Genomic DNA, 26,258 nt, shown 5'->3' on the forward strand with positions numbered 1-26,258 from the left:
GCCACTCTCCTCTGATCTCTTTGGACAGCTCTGATCAAAAGATGTCATTTGACCTACTCGCTCGCTCGTGCCAGCCCGCCGGGGTACGTGGTCCATGAGTGCGGGCTGTGGAGGGGGCTGCCTCGCCCGTAAATAAAACGACATCATCGCTTCAGCGTCCCGTCATGTTCTCGGGCCGATTATGATAATAGTGGATCTGTCAACACGTAAACGGACAGGGCAGCCGCGGCGCTAATGTGCAGGATATAGCCTCTCTGCCTCCACCGCCTTAGTTCCTGCTTGGCTCTTTATTGGGTCGACTTTTCTCTCGCTCTCTCATTGGATGGCACCTGAGATGCAAGCCCTGCTTGTTGAGGATGTCAGGGTTAATCTGTTAGCATCGAGCTGGGCCGAGGAGGCAAACAGAAAGAGATTTGCCTTATTCTGATTTGGAGGCAGACAGGGCAGAGGGTGTAGATGAGCTGGGAGGGGACTGATTGGCTATGATATTGTTCGAGAGTCCGCCGTCGGCCTGCAGGGCAGACGTGAAAACAGACACATAATCTAAACAAAACCAGACGTAGAAACAACACGCTGGCGCATGGACACATCATAGAAGATGAAGAAAATTACACACAACGCTGCATGAGGAGCAACACACACACACACACACACACACACATGCCTAGCCTCAGTGGAGGCAGAACGGCAAAAGGCAGGCAAACGTGAAGGGTTTAAGAGACGAGAAAAACGGCACACAATAAAGCGAGAAAACAACACTGCTCCGAGGCAATTTAGACTGCAAAACACAAACCATTAAGTTTGTGCATTATCTTTTAATTTAATCTGGAATGATTTATAATCCATCACGCAAGGCTTCAACCATATCCAATTATTCTCTGTGCCTTGATTGACAACAAAGGTGATTTATTAAGCTAATAAAAAGTGATGTGCACCCCACCCCACCCCCCACTCCTAGCCAATCACTGCCGCACCACCCTTAGTTGCGGGGCTGGGGTCAGGTTTATCATTCTGGAGATATAGTTAGAAAACAGATCTGAGATCAGAAGCGCCAAGACAGAACATCATTTTCTGAATGACTTCATTTTATCTCTATGCAAAGAAATACACTAGTGTAGCACTGCTCTCCAACTACCGAGACATGACAGGAAATTAGCAGTAGCCTGATTCTTGTGAAGTTAGCACACTATTTGTTTATCCCCGTTGACCAGAAAATTACAGAAATGCATATTCAGAGGGAGAGAAAGATGCTTTCTGGGTTTTGGCAGAGAAAAATGACATTATGTCTTGGATTCGTTCATTTTGAGTGTGCATGTGTCATCTTGTCGCAGCTGCTATGGGCTAATGTTCTGCTCTGGATATTATTTGTGATTATTAATGAAAAGCCGAGGACAGGAATGATGCTTTTCTTCAGGAGCCTTGTAAATAATATTAAAACTGTGCCAACAACACAGTAGCACCTCACTGCAGAACACAAGATCCAGGGGGCGTGGTTGGATCAACATATAGGGGGTGGAGTTTGGTAGGTTTAGGGGTGGAGGTCTGGCAGATGAGTATGTTTAGGGGTAGAGATGGGTGGGTTTAGGAATCAGGGGTGGAGACAGGTAGGTTTAGGTATATGTAAGGTGGGAGGAGGAACCACACCCCCTGGATCTTGTGTTCTGCAGTGAGGACCATCTCCAGTAGCCCCGGCTAACTAATGAGACTTTAACCCTATGCCTCATGTTCATTTTAAGCCTATTGCCATGAGGGCACAATTACGCAGCTGTGCATAGAAGTAGAGCAAAGGATCCACCACTTTTTTAACAAAAATAAAAGATGTGGCTTTAGGATACTGGATATACTGTCTGTATAGTATATTGTCGATTGCACATGTGTGTATATGGGTGCACGTGTTCTGAATGGCTCATAAACCACAGGAGGACACATTAATGTCCACAATGTTCAGCCTGCCCTGGTAAACACACAACCCCCTCAACTAATGATGCAATAAGAAAACAAGCCATCACAGCCCCTCCACAGAGAGAAGCATACATACACACACCCGCTGTAGCCGACAACAGATTTAAGATCCTAATATCACATACTTAATAAGGGTGGGGAAATATGTTGGTGGTCTACCAGAGAAGGAATGTGTTTTTTTTTTCCACAAAATTCTCAGAAACCTCAAGGAATAGCCAGAGAACAACAACAGGAACACAAAGATAAGATACTGAAAGGTAAAGAGTCACTGAATGCACAACTTATAATGTTGTAAATAGCACATTTTCCTCAGAGGTGTGAACACGTGGCTTGAAACTGGCTTCTTTTTGTCCAGATAAGCAGACGCAGCTCTGGCAGTACATTCTCTCAGCTCATAAAACTGGGGCCCAGGGCAGAGGACCCGGTTCGCTCTCTTTACAGCCTTCCACTGTTAACGAGAGAACGGATCTCGTTATAGCTGTCCCAGCACTGCCACGGACCTTTGCTTTGAGACGTTTAAAAATGTCGCCCGGCTACGCCAGGTCACTGTGATGCTACAGAGCCATTATTTCGCTATCTTTATCTCCTGCCCTTCTCTCTCTTATATTTGTGGCAATTCTATATATGTACCGATCTACAGAAAATCTATATTATACACGTATAGATGAAAGTGCAGGGTGGAGGAAACTCGTTTGTGTGCTACGTGCTGAAATGAAACACAATAGGATGTAAACAGGATATGCAATTAAGACACCACCAATCCAGACAGTTGGGCTGCTCCATAACACACACACACACAGAGAGAGATAAATATGCACAACAAAATAAAGAATGTTATTTTAAATAGTGATATCTAAAACATCAAACTAAATAAGAAGGTTTTATCATTTTCATCCTGTTCTAGAGGAAGTATAATTATGAAAATCTTTCCTCAAAGCAGAAAGGCATTGCATGCTTTTAAAGGGTAATAAAATAATTTCTTATAATAAAGTCATTGCACTATGATTGCATTTAAATCAGCTGATTATTGCTTTTCATTAATAACTAATTATGGCATTCCTCTCTGTGGATTTTACTTTTAAATCAATGAGGGGTAAACTGTTGTATAGATAATATAATAATAAAATATTTACCCGATTGAGAATCATGTGTTACATTCATTTATATATTTATTTTATATTTACTACAGTAACTATAGTAAAATATAATAATTGTCATTGTTATTGTTTTTATTAATTCAAGTAACTGCAACAGATTCCGGGTTCTATTTAAGTGTTGAGAAACCAAAGTGCTGCATATCAAGCAATTTTCAGAACTAGGATTGGGCGGTAATACGGTAATATGGTATACCGCAGGATCTAAAAATAGCAACGGTATCAGTTTCAATACCGTCATAAAGTCAATAAAAAAACAATGCACTTATATAGGAGACAAGGATTAAATATTAAATATAATTTATTTAATGCCTAAAAATGCGTATGCGTGATTGTCATCGCGTGACAACGAGACGAGGAGAAAGGGAGAGAGGGGGAAAGATGGCGAGTTGCGCACCGAGTGACCTGGTCTCAGAAAAGAACACAACTTCTGCAGTTTGCCAGTATTTCGGGTTTCGACCAAACGAGAAGGGAGAGGCAGTAAATACGGACGAGGCTATTTGCAAATTGTGCCCTCACGAAAAAAGATGACTCTGGGAATATGCTGCAAAAAAAAAAAAAAAAAAGCCGATGCAATGGCAGGTCCTGTCGGCATCGGCAACGTAGAGGACCGAGTCGGAGCTGAAATAACAGCCTATTGTTTGGAGCCAGTTCCTCAAGGAGACGAGGACCCACTTCATTCATGGAAAAATGTTGCCTGGTGTTTTCCCCAGATGTCGCGAGTGGCACGAAAGTACCTGTGCGTCTGTGCCACAAGCACACCATCGGAGCAGGTTTTCAGCACCGCAGGTAAAGTTGTCGGTCCACAACGTGGCCTAGCGATGCCACTTGCCATTCGTTCCTATTGGCACTGTGTTTATTTTTTATTTATTTAATGGATTCAGGTATTTTTATTTGGTTTTCATTAAAAACTATTTTGGAAAGAAGACTGGAAAGAAGAAGTTTTTATTTAGACCTATTGCTTTTCAATAATTTTTAAGCTGCTCTTTATTATTAAAAGTTGTTCGTGCGGTGTGATTTTTAGGGATGGACGTTTTCCGCAAATATCACATTCGAATAATTTTGAGCTCACAAAAAACGAATATTCGAATATTCGTTTATTTAAATTAAGTTTAATGAATCAGACGTTATTTTTCAGCAACATTTATTGTTTCTGTCATTTTTGAACAAGCTTACACACAATAAGCTTGAACACATCGTGTTTTGTAGCTGAAAACCTTTAACAATGTGTGCAAACAAACAAAATTACAGATTAAAAGCAAAAAAAATAAAAATAAATGAACAAAGAAAAACCGTAAAGCAGCCTGCAGCAATTAGGCCATTGTACAGAATGTAGCTTACACTTAACTTTGAAACTGTCAGCAAATCTTTTTTGCTTTTTTTTCTATTGTTGTACATGTTCTTGTTAAGAAACATGGGCATGTAAACATGATCGGGGGAAAGTCGGCTCCTTAGTCTGTTAACAATAAGGCCGGCCGTGGAGAAAACGCGCTCTGACGGCACAGACGTTGGCGGGACTCACAAATAACGGTGTGCTAAGCGAGTAAGTTTTGTGAAGCGCTTCGTGTTTTAGTTTCACCACTTAATGGGATCCTCATCTGGTGGAATACATGGCTCCAGCAAGAACTGTTCCCACTCGTCTCGGCTGGACTCTCTGTAATCATCGCTGAAGAACTGGCTCAGCCTTTTCCGACTAGTGGGCATTGCATCCTCTTTATCGTTGGTGGCGGCGGCTGCATCCGCACCACTCGCATCAAGGAAAATGTTCTGATAATGTTCAAAAACTTTTTTTTTTTCTTACATCTCTCATGTTTTCATCGAGAAACCTGAGATGTTTGGGCCGAGGGTCTATGGCAGACAAGAGAAGAGGAGTTTTCACTGCATTCTCCAAGTTAGTGGTGTTTATTCATTGCTTGAGAGATGCCGCAACAATGTTTTTGAATGTGATCACTTTCTGTGTTTATCCACAGAATATTTGAAGTACTGTAGAAGACCGCAGTTCTTATTCATTCACTAATTATTTTTTGCTTGCATACATCTTCAAATATGCCGGGGAGAATCACAGAAAGTGACCGAATTAGGTTTTATTGTGGACTTTTTTTCTTTTTTTTTATGGCAAGCAAAAATATGTCGAAATTCGAATATCATTTTTATTTATCGAATAATTAGAGCAGAACGAATATTCGAATGTTCGACAATCCGTGCACACCCCTAGTGATTTTATTGATTTGTGTGCGTGTCTCTGCGCAAAAACTGTTCTGTATTTTTATGTTAATTTAATTCTGTTTGACTATTGCTATTTGTTGCTAATAAAAGTTGTTAATATTGTTGTGCATGTAATTTTGTTATTGTTTCAGTATTAGTTTTTGGTATTCAGTTTCTGAATGGTTTAGGCACAAGCCAACAGTTTGGTGATTCTGTCTCAGCTTTACGTCATCATTTTTTAATTATTCACGGTAATACCGAGGTAAAATAGGGAGGAGGTTTGACGGTATCAAAATTTGGATACCACCCAAGCCTATTCAGAACTCTTCAACGAGGTTTGTTTTCCTCAGTGTCATATTGCATCCTGCATATTTTCTGCTTAATTTGATATTTCAAAACCTTATTTGGAATAAAAGTTTGATTATTCTGTTTGTCTTTCTATGATTTATTGCACGACTGAAATTAAAATGCAACTCTAGAACTTTTAAAATGGCATTCGTTCTAAAAGGGCATTCGTTTACTTTGATATTGCATTACAGACAAGTTATTCTTAAAATCACAGTGAATGATGGATAGCTAGTCCTCCAAAGCCATCAACACCTCTTAGTGGGGGCCGCGCTCTGATTGGTCGAGTGCCACAGGGCCCTCTCCTCCCCTCCTCATTGAGTCCTAGGGGCCGCAGGGCCACTGATCTGGGCTGGGAACTGATATAGTATCTATTTCAAAGGCCTGGCCTGTTCCACAGCTCCAAAAAGGGGGAGAATGAAATATAGCAGGAAGAGGGATGCCACATTTAATTATCTCATTATCACACAACGACAAATGAACATAAATGAAACAGGCCAAAGAGTGATCCCTGAAACTCAGAGCGTTAAAACCACCCCCTTTGTGTGTGTGTGTGTGTGTGTGTGTTTGAGGAAGTGTGTCAAACTCAAAGAACTAAAGGCTTGTATTTAGATGTTTAGATGTGCAAGCTCTTTTAAACTGCCATTTAAACACAAACACACACACACACACCCTCAGGGCATATGCTCGGGAAGATCATTAACCTCTCCATACCCAATTAAAGTCTGTGCGAGTGAGTGTGTATGTGTAAGAGTAAATGTTTGCTTCCATCTGAGTGTGTGTGAAATATTGCATCTTTTCCTCTCTGTGTTCTTGATGTGAGTGTTTTGTAAATTAATCACATTGTGGATAAAAATGCGCGCACACACACACACACACACAAAAGCTAATCAGCGTGTCTGATGTGAATGCAGTAAGGATGAGGAAGAGTTACCACCTAGCATTGTGTTTGCAGGATGGAACTCCACAGGGGAGCTTGGAGAACTGCGCCATGGTCATGAACTTCACAATAACACCACAATACAATCGATACCACACACACACAAACACCCACACTCTGCACACTACTCACGGCTACTAACAAAAACCATGGTTCCTGCAATAACCTGCAGCATAGACGCTGCTGCACGTTACAAAGAACCAGTGTCGCCTTATAAAACACAATCATAAATTCTGGCAATGCTGCACATGTATGGTCATGGTCTACTCAATAATATGAAGCACAAATGATACACACACTGCCTTTCTCACTTACCGAGAGAATGAGAAACTCTAAATGTCACAGATGTTCTGAAACACCTGCTTTGGAACCCGAACTTACTAAAAAAAAAAAAAAAACATGAGAATTGACACTGCTTAGCTCAAGACCAGTTTTAAAGATTAAGAGGGTTTTAGTCATTTTTATTTGTTTTAATTTAGCTGCTTTAGTACATATACAACTGCAGAGGGAGCACAGGAAGCGCAGGATTATGATATGACATGCCGGATTCGAACCAGAGTCACCTGCATATGAACGTCACAGCTTGATATGTCAGAACATGTGTGCTAAGAATTTATTCTTTGATATTCGGATTTATTGTTTTAATTTAATTTTTGTCGTAATAAATCCAGTGGTCAGTATCACATAATATATCACTATCAAGATAACTTTTAAAACATGTCACCACCCTTCACTCCAGTGGAATAAAAAACCTGTGAGACAAAGACAGACAGCAAGAACACTCCCTTCTTCCTGAACAAATCTTTGTGTGAGTGTGTGTGTGCATCAGGGAAGATAAAAAAAAGACTCTAAAGTTTGCCAATTTTTGCTTGATACCATCTTCTCCCTAGTCTCGTGTTTTTTTTTTTATTCACTACCACTTCTACTCTCTCTCTTTTCTTGCAGCACCTCCAAACAATAAATAAAGCATGTGTGTATGTGTGTGTGAGTGCGGGCTCTGTTGATAATCCTCCAGAGCTGAAGCTTATCTGCATTGTAGAGAGGTGCGAGGCAGACAGTCCCTATCGCAGGTATTAATGTAGCGCAGTTCCCTGTGTCACGATGGAGAGATAAGCAAACACACAGCCACAGCAGTCCCCAACACCCCAAACACACACACAAACACAAAACATAGCCAGAGGTATAACAGATTGTTTTCCCCCTCAGCCTACAATAGAAACACTACTAATGGAGGAATAGTGAAAAATTGAGAGCAGCTTTAATACTGAATCCAAATGTGTTATAAAACACATATATAAAACAGAATAATATTAGTGCACACATAGCCTTATATATATATATATATATATATATATATATATATATATATATATATATATATATACACATGTATATGTGTGTGTGTGTGTGTGTGTGTGTGAGTGTGTATACAGGAATAAAGCAGTGTTTGTGTTATTAAGGTGAAATAGTGATTTGTAATGGTTGCTGGGTGTGGGACAGCTGTACGTCCAGATCTCTGACCAAACTGCTACACTCATGTGCAGCATGTATGCAATTCAATTACACAGCCAAAAATTAATTTGAGTCATTCAAAGCTTCGTTTCACATCCACTCACACACACACAGTGAAATACCTCCTGCTCAGACATGCATATGTGTACTTAACACACTATGGTAAAGATAAGTGGGTAAGATTGTCAGCGTCATAACATTTGTGGTTTTATACGCACAGCTGGGAGCACAGAGACGTACTCTGGCACACAAACTTTTCCTCCACTGAATTCCAGGGTTGGGTGACTGGATCGAGCCAGAGGAATTCATAAACAGTGGGGGCCTTATCAGCCGGGAGAGGGACATCCTCTCAAGCGCACAGCAGACGTGATGTGGACCGTGTCATCAAAAAGCGCCACAGACAGCCGCAGGAGAGGGGAGGAGTGAATTACACTCCTTAGTTTCTTCATTTTTTTTCTTAAACGAAAATATAAGAAATATGTTAAGGAACAGCAAGTATGAAAACGTCTTAAAATACAAGAATAAATTCAAGTAGAAACTCAAAATAACTACATAAAATATGCAATCAAATAAAATAAATCAAATAAAATCAAAATATCAATGCATGCAACAAAGTAGTTTAATGCTACTACTAATAATAAAACAAATGTTCCTGCTTTCTAAACATAATTTTAGAACAATTTAAAAAGAAGTATCATATTTTAGTATTCGTTAAGTATTATTATTATTATTATTATTATTAATATTATTATTATTATTTTCATCTGTAGTTCACAGATGTGATTGCAAGGGAGTTCAAGGCCATAGCAAAATGTATGTAAGTCAGTAAGACTAAACGAACCAAAGCAGCACCCAAAGCCATTTTTTTACGAAATGTTACATTAACAATCCAGATTGTTAATATAGAATCCACACTGGGGCCATTTTAAACCATTTCATTTCAGAGGCACTTATTATTATTATTTTTTTTTACATTCACCGCCCCTGTCAAATTAGGTTTCTGTATTAAAGCGGACAAAATTTGCATCGGCAATCAGTCGCGAGAGTTAGTGTAATGTTTGACTTCAGTGCATAACTAGCAGCTACAGAGACTGACCCAGGAGCAGGTCAATATATAACCTCACAGTGACTCAATAAATCACTTAAACCCATGTTTGACACAAGTGCAACTGCGAAGAGAGATTACGCTGATAAGCCATTTAGCTACACATTTACTGAGAGCCAGTGACTGAACTTGCGATTGATTATGTACTGAGAGCAGAGCAGGGACGCTAGGGAAACATTTTAACATTCTCAAGTTCCCTAACATAAACTAGCATCCAAGGTAGGGGCGTATTATGAATACAAATATTTTATTATGGAATAACTTATTTTATATCACAATGTTACAACAATATAGTAATTTTTTTTACAGGAAATCTGTTGGATTTGTATTTATTATATATTTTTTTTATTTTTTAATGGCTATTTTTGGATAATGCATTGTATCCAATACTTTACTGAAAGGTGCTTTTAAAATGAATCCAAACATAACATAACCAATGAACGATACGTCTCACACCAGTGCAAAAACAACTCTGCATTGTTCAACACTTGAGTTGAAAACAAAAGTCACCAAGTCTGTACTGTTTCAAATAATCCCTGTTTTGTGTCACATGCCTTCAATTCTTATTCACTTCATTTTTTTTTTTTTTTTTTTTTTTTGGGGGGGGGGGGCATATCCAGACCTGTTTCTTCTCATTAATAATGTGAAATGTCTACTAAAAGTGACGCACATATAACATACCACAGTATAAATGATGCAACAAAATATCTCTCAGTTGACACATTATCATAATACCGAAAGCAAGGCTCATCATATTAATCTGCAAACTAATAGTTTTATGTCAAACATATCAAACCCTAATCAGATATAGCCTGAACAACACCTTTTTTAGCAACCACCCTGTGAAAAAAAACAACTCTAACACTCTCACAGACACTGAGTTAAGAGCCTTGACATTTCCATCTCTATAATTTTATCAGAAAAGTATGTTGAGGAGGTGTGAGAGTAGTCGTGTCTATCCGAGGCATATTTATGGTACGAGCCGGAGCAGCAAAGCTATTTTTCTCCATTTACACAAAGGGCAAACCATGTCAGTGTGACGTCTATGAATGCGTTTTACACTGTTTTGACTGGACTTTCAGTCTGCACCTGTGTGAAAAGATTAGAGCCACTCTTTTATCTGATAATGACTAACAAAACACTACTTAAACATACAGCACAGACGCGCCCTCATGTTTCATCTAGCATGCGGGAAAAGTGTCATATTAATGTTTTAAAAACTTTTATTACCATTCTGAGCCAAAACACTGAAGTGGTATGCACGACGATTGCTGTGTGAATTCTGAAATTTATCATAAACTTTGATATGAATGTAACATTTGGAAGAACGCTTTGGTTTAGGAGGTGAGCGCATTGTTCTGGGTCTTATCTATGTACGTAGAGTGAAATGATGGAGAAAGCAACCAAGAGAGAGACAGACAGAGACAAAAAGACAGGCCCATGGGAGAGGTGCTGCTAGAGGCAACATGACCTCACATTACCTCAGAGACATGTAGGTGCAGGAGACACTGCTGTCTAACCAAGTGAACAGAGACACAGGCACAAACACTCCACACACCATGTCACTGCAAATTATTACATGGCTCTCCAGAATACTTGATTCGGATCGGTCAATGCAGGCATTCTGTGGTCAGATATTTTTTGGATTATGACAGCTAAACTGTATAATTGACCGTCTGACTCTACATTATACCAGCTTGCACCACGCAAACAGACATATACACACAATAACGTGGCAGTAATAAAACAATTTATTTATTACACAAAATTAATGATGTGAAAATTAGACTAAAAGGTTTATGACATGAAAAATGTATATAAAAAAAAGAAAAATGGTGAAAAAAAAATCTACAACTTTTTTTTTTTTTAAGAAAGAAAGAAAAATAACTTTAAATGTAATGTTTAATTTCAAAATGTCACGGTGTAACCTAATTAGAAAGATATTAAATTTTACATACACCTTAATTACTTGTGAGCATTCATGTCATAGTCATTAATACAAATAGGACCAATTCTCACTTTTAACTAGTTGCTTATTAGTGTGCCTATTATTAACACATTGGCTATTTATTAGCACTTAATTCACATATTCTTTATGACCATATTCAACATCCCTAATCCTACCCAATACCTAAATTCAACAACTAGTCAACCTTATTAACTCATAGTAAGCAGTAAATTATGACTTTATTGAGACAAAATTCATAAAATAGTTTTGTTAATAGCAATAATTGGAGCCTAAAATAAAGTGCGTGCATACAAATATGATTTTCTTTAAATGATAAATAAAAAATGATAGATGGATAGATGCCATTGACCCAAACTTTCTGCATTATACGAGTGACTGACTCTGCGTAGGTGTCGATAAAACTGTCCTGAGGTATCCAACACGCGGTCACTCATTATTCTGAACTGCAGGGCTATCTGTCTCTCACTGTATCTGAATAACATTAGCTGACTACAAGTGTGCGTGCACGCGCATTTCAACAGAGACATCTTAAGCTAGAGTTAAAGAAGGCACACCGTGTAGGCCTGAGGCTTTGTGGGAAAGTCGCAGCGCGTACACACACACAGACACACACTCAGAGGCACACAGGAGAGCGAGCGACATGGATTTGAAGAGGAACACTTTTAAGTACGCGTTTGTAGCATTTGCTCGTATCAGAGCGAGGTACTCAACCCTTTCATGTGGTTCCTCTCTCTCTCTCTCTCTCTCTCTCTCCCCTCACTCACTCTCATCTCCTCCACCAGTCCTTTTATTATTTCTCTCTCCTCTCTCTTTCTCCTCCGATCTCTTTTTAATTAATTACAACCTGGTCTAGTGACGGGGAGAGTAAGCTTTATCTTCCTCTGCTCCACTCTCTTATTGTGTCGAGCGAGTGAGACTGAGTTAAAGAGAGAGACAGAGAGAGAGAGAGGACATGCCACATGCCAGTGCTTTCCTCCTTCTCCACTCTCTTCCCCTCGTTTTTCCCTCTTCACTCTCTTCTCAGGCAACCCTGAGCAAGTGCTAGCAAGGGTCATATCTTTTTAATTATCTTTCTTGCCTTTGATTAATTATTCCGTCTGACAATAGCGTGTTTCTAATGCTTTTCACCTGCCCGTCTTGATTGACAGTGCCTCTGTCTGAGTCAAAGCAAACAGCTGCTGCCATGATTGCCTAGCAACCAGGAGGTGATGGATGAGACCCAGAGATGGATGGCCACAATAAATCATGTCTCCTGCTATAAAACTGGAAAAAAGAGAGAGAGAGAGAGAGAGAGAGAGAGAGAGAGAGGGAGAGTGAGGGAGGGAGAGAGGGGTACTAGGAAGGGGAAGAAATAGAGCATACAAAAACAAAACAACCTATTCTCTCCATCCTGTTCTTGCTTTCCCTCACGCCCCTATGTTTTTTGCATGCACTCTCTCTCTCTTTCTCTCGCTGGAATGGGTTTGAAGCTCTCTTAAGAGTTTGACCCAAGCTTTCAACCTCTCTTAGAAGGGTGCAGCTCAAAAGTGGGGTTTGCAGGGACAGATGAAGCCCATAGGGCTTTATAAATGCAGATCGCTGAAACCCAAGCGCTGGAGGAGTTCGTCATAGGGTGGGGCCTGTCATGAGTTGGGACACATTCTAGGTGCTGGAAAATTCAAGAACAATGAATCCAAGTACACCCACCACGTCCAAGCAATGAGCCTGCAAAGCAAAATAATTCATAAAACCCATTTCAATGCAGCCAAAAGCACGACACATCTCACGTCAATGGTCGCGCAGTCCTCTACCGCAACAATGGACAAATATATCAAGCATTGTTGAGCATTCAACTGCCACCTCCAGAGATGACAGAAATCTGACCAGCCCGTGAACTGCAGGCGCACAGCGAGAGCGCACCGTTAACCGAATTATCAGATGCTTATAGATACTTTGAAAATACGATTCAGACAGATCTCATCTTACGGTCACAAAAGGGACAGAGGAAAACATGACAGAAATGTTTTCATTAACACGGGAGGATCACGTGCGATTCAAGTGCTCAGATATGCGTTTCTTTTTCTGCTTTCGTTAAAGGTCGACTTCATTTCCTGCTAATGAAGCCCAGCTGTTCCCGCTCTTTTCACATCCATGACGACAATGGTCACCTCGTTCCTGGGGGGCTGTCGACAAAACTTTACGACCTCAATGAAAAACGTTGTCAGCGCGGGGGGAAGAAAACAAAAACGGAAAAAAGTCAGGGTTACCCAGGTTATAGGGTGACGACAAACAAAAACACTTAGAGTTGTTTTTTTTAAGCGCCACCATCCCTTGTTTTATTTTTGCCCTTTCAGGCGAAAAAAAAAAAAAAAAAAAAAGAGTAGCGAGTGGGTGAATGAGTGAGTAAAAGAGTGCGGCTCCTCTGGTATCTGGTAACGAACAGTGCAAGAGCTTGGCCCATCCATCAGAGGAAGCCCACGTCCTGCTCCGAGCTCTGTCTTGTTCCCTCTCTCTCTCTCTGAGCCCTGCTCAGGTTACAGCTTTACACGGCCAGTCTAAATAATATTCAAAATGATGAATGACATGGCCAGCCTCGTATCCATCATCAATTTCTTTTTTTAAGGAGCATCCATCTTCAGTAATGCTCCTTTGAATCATGGGAAAGCGAAAGAGCTCCGATTCACTCGTGCAGTCCCCTGGAGAGGCAGAAGGAGGGACAGCAGGAGGGAAGAGGGAGGGCAGGGGACGGCAGATTTAGGTTCTGACTGATACCTGACAGCCAGACGTGCGCACAGACGTGGTCTTCACGAATCAGAACATGTGTGCTAACTTATAAAACCTACGACTTCCCTTGACCTCAAAAATAAACACAAACTTCTGTTAGTACGATATTGAATAAAAAGAAAAGAAAATGCGCAAACATAAAAACAGAGGAATTCTGGGGAAAGATTTGAGTGGCATTGTTAGCGGACCTATCGTGTCTCCCCCTCATCCGCCATCCCCTCCCCTGGCTGTGCAGACCCCTTGGTGGCGTGGAGGCAGTGGCAATTCTCCGAGGGGGGGACAGCCCCTAACACTGGGCTCCTTGGCAAGGGCCTATTTGATAAATGACACATGTCATTCTGTCAGGAGAGAAGGGTGGGTCCATGATGTATGACCGTGCTGAGGAGCTGGGGAAATCGACTGTTTGGCATGGAGCGCCTCTCTCTCTCTCTCTCTCTCTCTCTCTCTCTCTCTCTCTCTCTCTCTCTCTCACTTTCTTTCACTCTCTCTGGTCATGCTATCCGGGTTCAGGACGGCATCAAAAAGTCTGAAGCATTGTATCTGTGCGTGTGGGAATCAGAGAACAGGCCGGCTTTTATTTTTATTTAATTTTTTGTTTATTGCTCCACCTCACTTTCTTTCCTTCATACTGTCCTTTTTAAAAAAAAAAAAAAAAAAAAGGAAGAGGAAACAGGCCAACAAGGGAAAGAAAGGGGAAAAAAACTATGTATGAGAAAGAAGTCCTAAAAAAAACCTGGCTCCGAGTAGTGCGAGAGGGCAAGGGTATCAATCAAAGTCAAGTTCTGCAACAACGCGACTACTATTTCAAATAAAAACTACATGCGGCAGACAAACGACCTCGGCGCAGAAATGAAACCCGAAACGGCTCGCCAACCGACCGACCGAAACTCTCTACTCATCCCTTCTCATGTCTCCTCAAAGGCAGGCTTCAACTCACCCCTCCTTTACTGTAAAAATCGTCCTCTCTTTTTCCTTCCTCTATCTAATGCTCTTTTCTTTTTTAACACACTGGCAGTGGGGGCCTGACATCTGCAGAGTGCATTTAAAGAAAAAAATGTGTCAAGGAAGCGTGATCCCCCCTCCACCCTCCCTCTCTCTCTCTCTCTCTCTCTCTCTCTCTCTCTCTCTCTCTCTCTCTCTCTCTCTCTCGCTCTCTTTCATTAGCTCACTGGCAGGGTGGCACTTCTCAAGCTCATTACAGCCAGAGGATTTATGGTGCCGAACCCAATGGCGGAGAAAAGGCATCTGTCAATAATTGCAGGGAGCAGCGCACACACATCTCGAGAAGCTTTGAAATCTCATTAGGTATGCAGTTATCAGGCATAAAGATCAAAAACATTACTCAACTCAGACAGAATCCTACCAAGAAACATTAATTAGCAACAGGCCCACAGTATAAAATAAAACAGACTTCCTCTCTCGCTCTCTCTCTCTCTCTCAGCCTGCCTCCTTCGCTCTGCCCCTCACACCTGCCTGCCTCTGCCAAGAACCGAAGTGACTAACCCGAGCAGGCGATGCGTACGAACACATTCAAACGCAGGAATGCACAGGAAGGAAATGCCGGCACACAGGAAAATGCACATCATCGTACGTAAACACTCATATATGTCCGCCGAGGTTGCACAGACGTGGACAAACAGGCACACATGCACCAGGGACTCCGGCAGAGTTAACAACATCCCCAACCCCTGTGTGTTGCGTTCCCCTTGTCTTCCTCTGCCCTAATTAAATAAAACACAACGTGGAGGGAGGAGGGATAATTCCCAGCATCTGAAACTGATCAGGACATGAGAGAGCAGGAGTTTGTGAGCGTTTGAGGGCCGCCCCCTCTCTCTTTCGTCTAGTCAGGGTAGTGAGGAGAGAAGGAGGAAGAGGCCTGTCAGGCCGGAGAAGGATGTCAGAGCTCAGGCTGGCCCTGATTACTAGGGCCCCTCTCTCGCTCTCATTCTTTGCTGCTCTGCCTTTCATCACCGGCACCGCCATCACAAAGCAGCCTGCACGTCACACACACACGCACTGTGATAAAAAAGCGGCACAATACCGATGGCTGTCAGTTTTCAGGCTCAGAGTGAAAGAGTAGGAGGGTGCTGAGACGAGTGGGACAAGACCCCTGCCATTTCTGTGGAGGAATTTTTACACACACATACACAGACTCAAGTGACACTCTGAACCAAACCAACAACCAGCCCCCTGCCAAAATCTTTACCATCTAGTCCCTGCCCCCAAACTAACTCTCCCTCTGTGTCATTTTCTCTGCCTCCCTCGGCACGTCCCCATCGCTCTTTGACATGACAGGGATTATTTCCCCGCGCCCATATTTCACTGGACTACACTGGAACTCACACAGTTGCGTGTAGCAGCCAGAGAGGACCGGCCTCACATATACACACACACACACAAAGAACTACAGTATCGCTCAGAGTGGGACAGAGCAGGAAGGCGGGACAACACGAGCAGACGGAAAGAGCGCGGCCGGATGATTCATAAGTACTGTGATACTCAGTGCCACCTTTGTGCAAGGCTAAGCTAATATCCCTCACAGTACCGCGCAGGGTAAAAATAACCATCTACCACAGCCAGACACACAGATCCCAGAAACCCTCTTCATTTCCTGTCTCCTCCCAGATCCCCCTCCACCGGAAGAGGTGTGGGCCACGGTAGCAGCAAATCATGCAGCGCTCCCGGGAATCTTGACCAATCGCCAGAGTGAAACAACAAGTAGACTGGGAGGTGTATTCTGGGTATCACAGAATAATCGGCAGGATTCAGTGTTCATTGTTGATCGGTTAAATAAACAAGAATCAGCTAGATGAGCATAAGGATCTGATCAACACTTGCTGCAGTACGTTCCCTCCGTGGGAACTGTTTTGTAAAACATGTTCAACTATCACGGTGCATGTAGTTCCAATTATCTCAACAACGGAGGAAATCATCAACAAACTACAGCGCACAACCGTCTGAACTAAAACTATTTCAACTTTTCATCAAGTCAAAACACACAGAAATCTCCAAGGGGAACATAAACATTTAGACATGTTTATTTTTCTTGTACTTTTTGACGTGTAAATGGCAGATACGCTAATCAAAATGTTTAGTTTAAACGTCACTAACAACGCTTAATTTATTTTAAATTTTCGACTTTCTCAACGGTGAGAAAAAAAAATAATAATCTGACTAGTCAAAACTAGAATAATTAACTTTTTTCATTTTATTCTTTAAAAGAGAATATATTCATGTTTAACCAGAATAAAATGAAACTGCATCATAAACCCATAAAAGCCAGGGAGCAAATTTAAACAATGTGTCAAATTTAACAAACACTAATGTCCTGATAGATGATAATCAATATATATTTTATTATTTGCACAATTATTTCAAACCAAATATTTTAACCACGTTTAGAGCTTCACATTACTATGTGCAAATTACAGCATTTTAAACAATCCACTGAATCAGGAATGAAAAATATAGTTCTATGTTTTATAATAGAGTAACTAATAAAATAATCATAATTGATTATAAAATATGTATATATATTATGGATTCAGTTATGGATTCAAGTTGTACAAGGAGAAGCTCCATCAACAAAGTTACTTTAAATTAGTAATTAGTCAAATTAGTGAAAAAGACATTTGATTAAAAAATAAATAAATAAATATAATATATAACAATGTACTTATATTATATTTTATATTACATTCTTATAATGCCAGCATTTTCTATTTTGCAAAATAATATGAACTAACAGCAGGCGAGCGATTACTGTCAGCATTAAACTTAAAATGTGTCTGCATTTAGATCACTCTAAGCAAAAAAAGAAAGGGAGGGAAATTCTCTTGATCAAAACAATATTCACTTTTAAACAATGCATTTAGGTAACGCCTTAAATCATAAATACATTGCATTTGATGGGATTTTAACATAAACAGTAACTTTTACTGATTTACTAAAAAAATCATGAATGTCCCTTACATTACTTAAATACAGTTTTTTTGCAAACTGTCCTGTTGCTTTCAAACTCATAGTGTAACCTTTATATTACAAACTGTTTTTGCACACATTATGTAGCACAACTGCTGGATGAGAGCAGTGGTCAAGATGCGATAAATAAACCGATAAAAAAAAAACAATCAATAGATAAATCGATTGTCAAAATAGTTGAAGTGTGTGTAAAAAGCGAGTCACACTCAAAAAAATGGAATCGCCCTGCACTCTCATTAACCCTGCTGCAGTCACCATTCATCATCATATCTTCACCAAACAATCTCTGGAAAAGAGGGGAGGAAAAGAAAAGAAGTGTGAGAGAGAAACAGAGAAGGAGAGAAAGAGAGATGGTAAGAAAGGGGGAAAAATGAGGGAAGGATGCATCCTTGTGAGCCAATTTAAGAAATAAGTGCTGATGCATCAGCTATTGACTGTGTGAACGCTCCTGATAACGCTCAAGGCGAAACTGTGAGGGAAATGACAGCATCAACCGCCTGCAATAAACTGCAGCCCGCGAGACCAAGGGAGCCCTAATTGACAGCTGTCAAGCTAATGGGAGCCATGACGGAAGATTCGGGAAAAAGAATTCTGTTTATCAACCATCAACCCTGATGTGGATCCACAGGGAGGAGAACTTGCCCTCCCTCCCGTCTCTCTCTCTCTCCCTCTCTTTGGCTGTTAGGTTATTCAGCTTTTTCCCTTAACCCCCATCCTTCTTTCTCTCTTTCTCTTCATTCCTGTGCTTTTTCCCCGCCTCTTCTGCTCTTAACCCTTCTCATTGTTGCTCACTTCTTGCGGTGAAAAAGGCGGAGGACAGCCATAACTAATCATAGTGTCAGTTGGCTGCCTGGGAGCGCAGGGTTTGGGCCAGAGCAATGTGAGGAGGACGAAAGACTCAGGCCCCATAATCCACAAACACACACACACACACTGCTGAAGGGACACCTACACAGGGCCAAATGCTGTCCTCTGTCCAGCCCCTGTGTAAATAAACGCAAGGAAAAAATCTGTGACTACAACAACAGTAATTTCAGTGTAACAATATGTCCAACCGGCAAAGTAAAAAGCCGCTCCCTCTCCTACTAAAATGACCATCTAGTTATAACAAAATGTTACATCCATAATGCTGTCAGATAAAGAAAACTGATACAGAAATGCTCAAATCCCTATAAAAGAGCTGCAGATGATATTTAATTAGATCTCCGGTTAAATCTCTCACTATTATTACATGCATTACATTTAGATTAAAATTCTATCCATCTGGATTTGCCTTAGTATGCACACTTTTGATTAATCATTTTGTGAATTAAATAATTACATATATTAAACAAAAAAAAATCCATTCATACGAGAAGCAAAATGTAATTCTGGACAGTGGTGTATATTACATAATTTTTTTCTTAATAATGCATCTGATTATCATGACTAGGTTTTAATAAGGATAATTAACATAATCAAGTCACCATGATGTTTCATTATAATTTAAGTAATTAAATTGCAGCAGGGGAAGAAAAAAAAAATCTTGAACCAAAGTGGACGACTCTTAATTTGCAAAGTCAAATGACATTACAAATACGCAGAAAAAAATAAATAAAAAATAAGCCTTGAAAACTTCAACGCCGCCAACTATTATAATATACTTTCTCAGCTTTGTCTATATTAATAATAACTAACCCTACATGTTCCATATAAGCAAACATGTGGGTGATGATTATGTGCATGTGACCGTATTTATGAGCCCACCGGTGTTCCCCATATGATCTCACGTATCCAACGCTCCACACCCTCGCCGGAACAGGCTTTGAGTTTGATTAATCATTGCTCCCTGTCTGCAATCAATCAAACACACACGAAATCACAGAAATCAGCTCCTTTCCTCAACAGCAATCCATCTCAGCGCAGCCTCCGTTACATTCGTCACAACCCAAATATTTTTATAAATCATATTTAGCTGCTCTAAACAATGCTGAGAGTTAGCATTTATTCTAATGCAGACGAGATAAACTAACTTAAAACACGCTATGAATGCTACCATAATGACCGATATCAACATCGTTTGTCTTCATACATCAAATCCGCTCGGTTCAAACACACGTACAGAGATTCGATTTCACCAAACTAAGAACTGGGACCGACCCGTCAACATGGAGACTGTAAGTTTAGGTATTGAGGGTGTGTGGACGTTTCCATCAACGGTGTGCTTTAGTAGCTAACTTTGATATTAAAAATACGAGACGGACAAAGAGATGGCTGGGGGGAGAAAGAGTTTGATGTTCTCTTCGACTCCCCTAAACAATTGATATGTTTGGTCTGGAAAAAGCTTTGAAGCCTGTGAACAAAAACACGGTGTGTATGCTGCATTGCCTGCGTCTGAATGGGTGTTTTTTTTTTTTTTTTGGCGGGGGGTGAATCACCCTTGCTAGACAGAGAGTGCTCTGTCTGCCTGTTAAAAAAAAGAGTGATAGATAGACAGAGTAGACTGAACAAATGGATAGCAGGCAGTTTTCCCCACTATTAAAAAAATAAATAAAAAATCACGACAAAGGTGTGCATGAGCCCATGACGCACTTAGACGCCGTTTTTTTTCACAACACGATTTTTCTGCGCCTTTTGATTCTGATCTGTCACCTCGCCGCTATTATTGCTCTTAGTCTCTTGACCATTAAACGCGCTCTATTCCAGCCAACGTGATTACCCAGGTACCCCCGCCCATTTGTCACCTGCAGCAGCAAATTGAGTTAGTGCACCAACTAAAGGCATGGAGGACTGTGTAATATCAACTTGATTACATCAAACTAGCTGCAAACCTAATTGGGCTGGATGACAGTGTGCGGAGCTTGTCATCTCCAATCATTAGGCCTGTCAGGAATCCATCAGCTTTACAGCTAATTAGGTGAACACTAATGAAGCTGGCAAAACAACTTTTCTTTTTCTACGGCTGAGCGGGCCTTCCAGACTTGGTGGGAGGAGGGAGGTAGGGAGAGACAGAACGAGGGAGCGAGAAAAAGAGAGACAGAAAATGTGAGGGAGGGCGAAATTTTCTCATGCAAAGCTCAAGGTTGCAGGGGACTGGATTTCCCAAAGTTCCTAATCAAGGCCCATCATCTGCCATCTTTCCTTTGCTCTTTCCATCACGACGGCACAATCAATTTGTCATCACTCTTTGTATGCCACAGTGCAGTCGTCAACCTTATAACTTGCAGCTGTGAGGGCTGCTGGGAGGGAGGGAGGGATGGAGTGAGAAGAAGAGAGAGAGACGGAGGGGAGGGGCATTGGTTTGAAGAAAGGAGAGAGGGAGTTAAAAAAAAATATCACAGGAAGTTGCCTCGTCTAAAGAGAGAAAAAAAAGGCTCTCAGCCTGCTCTTGTATTTGTCTTCATCCGCTCATCAAAGGCATAAATGCCTGATTTTTTCTCTCTCTCACTCCTCTGAAATGAGAAGCCTCTCAGTCACCCTTGTTCCCCTCCTCCCTTCTTCCCTCTACCTCTGCGCGTCCATTAGGCAAAAGCATTTTGATAAAGTAAAGCACAAGCCTATCGTATTGGGAGAGGAGGGGAGGGGAGGGGGACAAAATGAGAGCACTCACTCTGCCAACTTCTGATTGACCATTAGAGCTATTGATGAATGTGGCTGTCAAAGGAGAGACAATTAAATCAAATATGAAACAAAGTTGCTTTGACGGGTCAGACTGATGGAGCAAACCATTCTTCCGTCTCCAGATTAGGTTATTAGTTTTGTGTATGTGTGTGTATGTGACTGTAGGTGTGCCCTCTATCGGACCGTTCATGAGTGTATCATACTCCAGTGGTATTCGTTTGAGTGCAAGAGCATCAGTGTCGATCAAACTGTATGGATCTGTTCTATATGACTTACGCATTAACACTTAACTGTTGGATCTGATTCTCAATAGTCTGCCTATTTTTATTTAAATATGATCTTAACCTGAAAATGTTTAAGTGGTAAATATTTAGCAGTCTATCGTACACTAACAGTGTGTAATTCATCCATGAATAAACAAAGACTTCTTGTGTCTCCAAGCAAAGTTTAGACAAGGATTCAAAAATCACAAGGCGTACGTATTCTAGTTTTTATCACAACAGTGACTGGTTGAAAAAAGTGGCTACAATGCAGGCCTGAAAAGACATTAGCACCAGTTAAGCTGACCGATTTCTATTTTTGTTTCTTTCCTTGTTACAATTTTTTCAGCTAACAATCAAAACGTAATAAGATATGTTATTTTTAGACAGTTCTTAAAAAAAAGAAGAAGAAGAAGAAGAAGAAGAAGAAGAAGAAGAAGAAGAAGAAGAAGAAGAAGCAAAATAGTTTTAGATGTTGCCTATCGTCATTCAGGCGGTCTGTTGTTCATGTTTCTCGTGTTAGTTGTCTTTGAGCAGCGGAAGTAAATGTGGCCTTGTGCCCGGCCTATGTGGGAAAAAAAAGTAGAAAAGCGGCAATTAAAGATGTTTAAATGAGCGGTTGTCAGAGTACACGTGACGTCACGGGGTTGTGGCGTTGCCATGGCGAGTGATTTATTGATGTTTATCAGGAATGAATAGATCAAAGAGCAGCCGGATGACAGGCAATCAATCAGCCGTCAAATCAAAGATGGCGATTTGTCCATTAAAGGCTCTTCTTAGACTCCTCGTGTGTCGGCTACAAAATAATCCTTGAGTCTTTCCAAGAAACGGAGAAGAGGGATACAAAAAGAAAAGAAAAATAAATAAATAAATAAATAAATAAAGTTGGCTTTTTGTGATCAAATGTTTTCGCACAAAAAGCCAAAAAAGAACGAAGGCGAGCATCAAAGAGAGTCATGACAGTCAGCTGACACCCAAGCCCTTTTTTCCTGCGCTTCTTTATAGATCTCTAATTCATGGAGTCAATATCTACGCCCTGCGAGGAAAGAGAGCGGTGAGAGAGAACAATCAGAAGACTTCCAGTCGACTCAGCTTCAGCTGCACGGGAACTGACCAAAGTACGAAAACTACGCGAAGAAAATAGGTAGTATTCACAGGAATAAAGTTAAACACTGTTATTCTTTTTCAGCCAGTCGACTACTGTCCTTAAGAGAAATGTGGCCTCAAATGATATGCAACACTAACATGGCAAACTTAATAAAAGGCAACCTTTCTATATTATTAAAAAAAAATTATAAAAAAATAAAAAAAACTTTTTTTTTTCGTATAGCCTACACATAATTTCGCTAAGTAAAAGGAGCAGTGGGTAATTCCAGATCATTTCACTCACACACACACACACACACACACACACACACACACACGTTCAGCATTGCTATGAAAATAGCGCTAAAAAAAACTAAAAACTAAAAATACAGAGGTGAAGAAGAGTAAATGAAGAAGAGCCGTACCTGCCGAGCGCCGGGGCGCTTGCTGTTTCCTCCGCGGCATGTTTCTCTTTCAGGGTATTTTTTATTTATTTTTTCTTCAGGAGCCCTGAGATCCCGAGAGCTGCTCCGCTTCTGCTCTGATACACGGCACCTGGGGCGCTTTCACACGCCTGGCATGTATCGGCAGTTTTCAAACCCCAAAATCAGACGGATAGATCTGAAGAGGATGAAGACGAAGCGAGATTTTCCCCCTCTTTCTCCTTTCTCTTTCCCCCCGCGCGTCTTTTGGGTATGACGGAGAGCCTCGCCGTTACAGTGGGGAGGAAAAGCGCTCGTGCCTCAGTGCGATCCTCGCTCACTCCACGCTGGAAGCTGCAACAGGCAAGCTTAAAGGAAAACGAAATGATCGCGTCACTCAAAGTCGGCAAACAGAGGCAAACATCAAGCACTGTCATATTAACTCCTTCCATCTCGAATGGGTTAGCTAGCTCATGTCATGTGGGTAGGCATATGTCTCTCTCTCTCTCTCTCTCTCTCTCTCTCTCCCTACCGCAGCCAACCCCAATGCACTCTAATAGTAAAAGTAGCAGCTCACAAACACAACACTATAGAAATGCAATGATTGACATGTACATATGTGTATATCAAATCAGCAGGCTGAGTTAATGTTTTCTGTTTAATCGTAAAAACGCGTGCAATGCAAACAGCAATCACCTTTATTAATGGTTCACGAAGGCAAAGAACGAAGCTTTACTTACTCGGTCGCTTGAATAAACGTGTTATCCATGGGGAATCCCGTCCGAGTAATCGCATACGATTTGAAAAGCCAAAGAATAAAACAAAACAAACAAAAAAAAATCGCGTAGCCGTCGACTATAGCTTTCTGTGAAAATCCCAAAGACTCCAAGTGCCCACCGCCTTTCAAACGTCCATCTCTTTTATAATAAACAAACCGGGGTAAAGACAAAAAGCTTGGAGGAGGAGATGGACGGACTTGTCGCCCGCGCGCTGCCTCGTTTGCTTATTTTGTCCGCGCGCGTTGGGAATCCGCTGAGAGAATCGATGAGATAGGTGTTTGATTGGGTATTCCTGCTTGTAATAACGCACATCAGAAGGAGGGGATGGACTCGGGCTGCGCCTCAGCTGCTGCTGCTGCGAGAGCATGGATCACTGAGCTATTGCCAAACACTTTCTTGACCGCTAATAGCACTTTTTTGCCTTCTTTGTGGGGCTCGTAGCAGGTATTTAAAAACAGCAACGGGCGAAGCAGACGAGTCTTCCTCTCGCGCTCTCCAGTAGCCTAATGTCACTTTCGAAAATTCCTTTATCAAAACGCGTTCTTCAAAGAATGGACTTTTTAAGACGGTAAGATCAACATTTTCCAGATATGTCCATCATCATGGCACCTACTACTACTTCTACGAAACAAAATACAGTGTTATAAAGAGAGAGTTTTTTTGTTTTCTTTTTCGTTTTTACAAGCGTTTAAAGAAAGGGCGAAGTTGTCCGTATTGGATGAGAGGGGGAGCTGGGACTGTCCTCTCTGTTTACTAGCTGAGGGTGAGTTGTCAGGCACTGCCTCTTTCACTAAAGTCCGCGTCTTCGCTTCGCGATCGCGCTGTCTCCTCTCACATCTGACCGCAAAGGGAATCGCATCGAGCCCTCGGAAGGGGGGCAACTGGGAGTCGTAGCGTTCAATAAAACTAGAATGTCCAGAATCTCTTCAGTGTCCGCGCGCCGAGCTCACACGGGCAGATTGAAAGGGAAGAGCAGTCTTTCACGGATCCGGGATGTTTTTGCCCGATCTCACTCGTGTGTGCATGCCGTTAGATCCGCCCAAGCATCTGTCCGTCTAACCATTGGCGCATCCATCAGTGTCACACACACACACACACACACACACACATATATACACACAAACACACACACGCCGCACGGAGTCGCTTTAACTACGGGCAGCTTCTCTTCTTCATCAAACGACTGATAAAGCAAGATTAGAGTGTTTAATAGGGGGTGCTTTCCGATGTTATATCCTAAAAGAAATAATGCACTATCAAATTGCTACAGGCGAATGGTAGCCTACATTTTCAGACTTTAGTGGACGAATGTTTCTTTCTTATTAGCCACACGTTAGTCTATATTATTGCTGCAACTATTAATAATAACCTGCAGACGAGTAATGACAGCGCGTAATTGTTTAAAATATAAAACATTTTCTGAAAGATTTTCTTAAAGTAACTCAAACAAGTTGATGCAAACAATAGGTTCCTCTTTATTTTGTTATTATTATTCTTATGATTTAATTTGATAATATTTTTGTCTTGTTGACAGTTGTAAAGTCTGAGTGAGGTGAATGTATTTGTCTTTTTGAGTTATTTGCACTGATGTGAATTGCTTCGATTTGCAGTAAATTACCGCGTGAAAAATATCATGAACTGTGGCGTTTATTTTTAGGGCCATATTTCACTGATTGCTTCAGTGTACAAGCATGTGAGTACTAGTGAAACTACTTTGATTATATATGCTATGAAAGTTTTTTGAGAACCACGAATTGAATTTGACTTATTAAAAGTTATATTGTCTGTAAAAGTAAAATAAGCACAAAGTAATAAACTGGAGTAATGGAGATATTTCTAAGTCACAAAGACTATTAAACAGGTAAAACTCTCCCTCAAATATTTACTTTTCATGAGTGTAGATAAATGCAGGTATCTAAATTGAAAAATATATAAATAAAATTAACGGAAATGAGGAAACTGCATCTATGTAATAATAACTACAAGTCATTTACTGAGTGTGTGCGCGCGCGTGGAACAGAGAACAGCTGCAGGGGTGTATGAACGTGAGCGCGCAGTTCATTGTATCCGCCCCTTTTATGTGCTTATCCTAAAATCCCAAAAATGTACTATTTTAAATTACATCGACTAAGGAAGTTTTACGGTGTTATTTCTGTCAAAAATGACAGCACTAAC

General features: G+C 40.9%; 1 protein-coding gene across 1 annotated transcript in view; it reads right to left on the reverse strand.

The window, feature by feature from the left end:
• The window catches only part of tshz3b (teashirt zinc finger homeobox 3b), a 39,228-nt gene extending 14,069 nt beyond the window's left edge, over nucleotides 1–25,159 (reverse strand). Inside the window, exons 1-2 of the mRNA XM_059534340.1 lie at nucleotides 24,045–25,159; nucleotides 23,308–23,672 (exon numbers count right to left, since the gene is read on the reverse strand). Coding sequence (XP_059390323.1) covers nucleotides 23,308–23,347 — 40 coding nt within the window. The 5' untranslated portion in view covers nucleotides 23,348–23,672; nucleotides 24,045–25,159. The remainder of the gene's footprint in view (nucleotides 1–23,307; nucleotides 23,673–24,044) is intronic.
• Nucleotides 25,160–26,258: the final 1,099 nt, after the last annotated feature.

Source organism: Carassius carassius, chromosome 3 (assembly GCF_963082965.1).
Source record: "Carassius carassius chromosome 3, fCarCar2.1, whole genome shotgun sequence".
In the NCBI taxonomy this organism is placed as follows: Eukaryota; Metazoa; Chordata; class Actinopteri; order Cypriniformes; family Cyprinidae; genus Carassius; species Carassius carassius.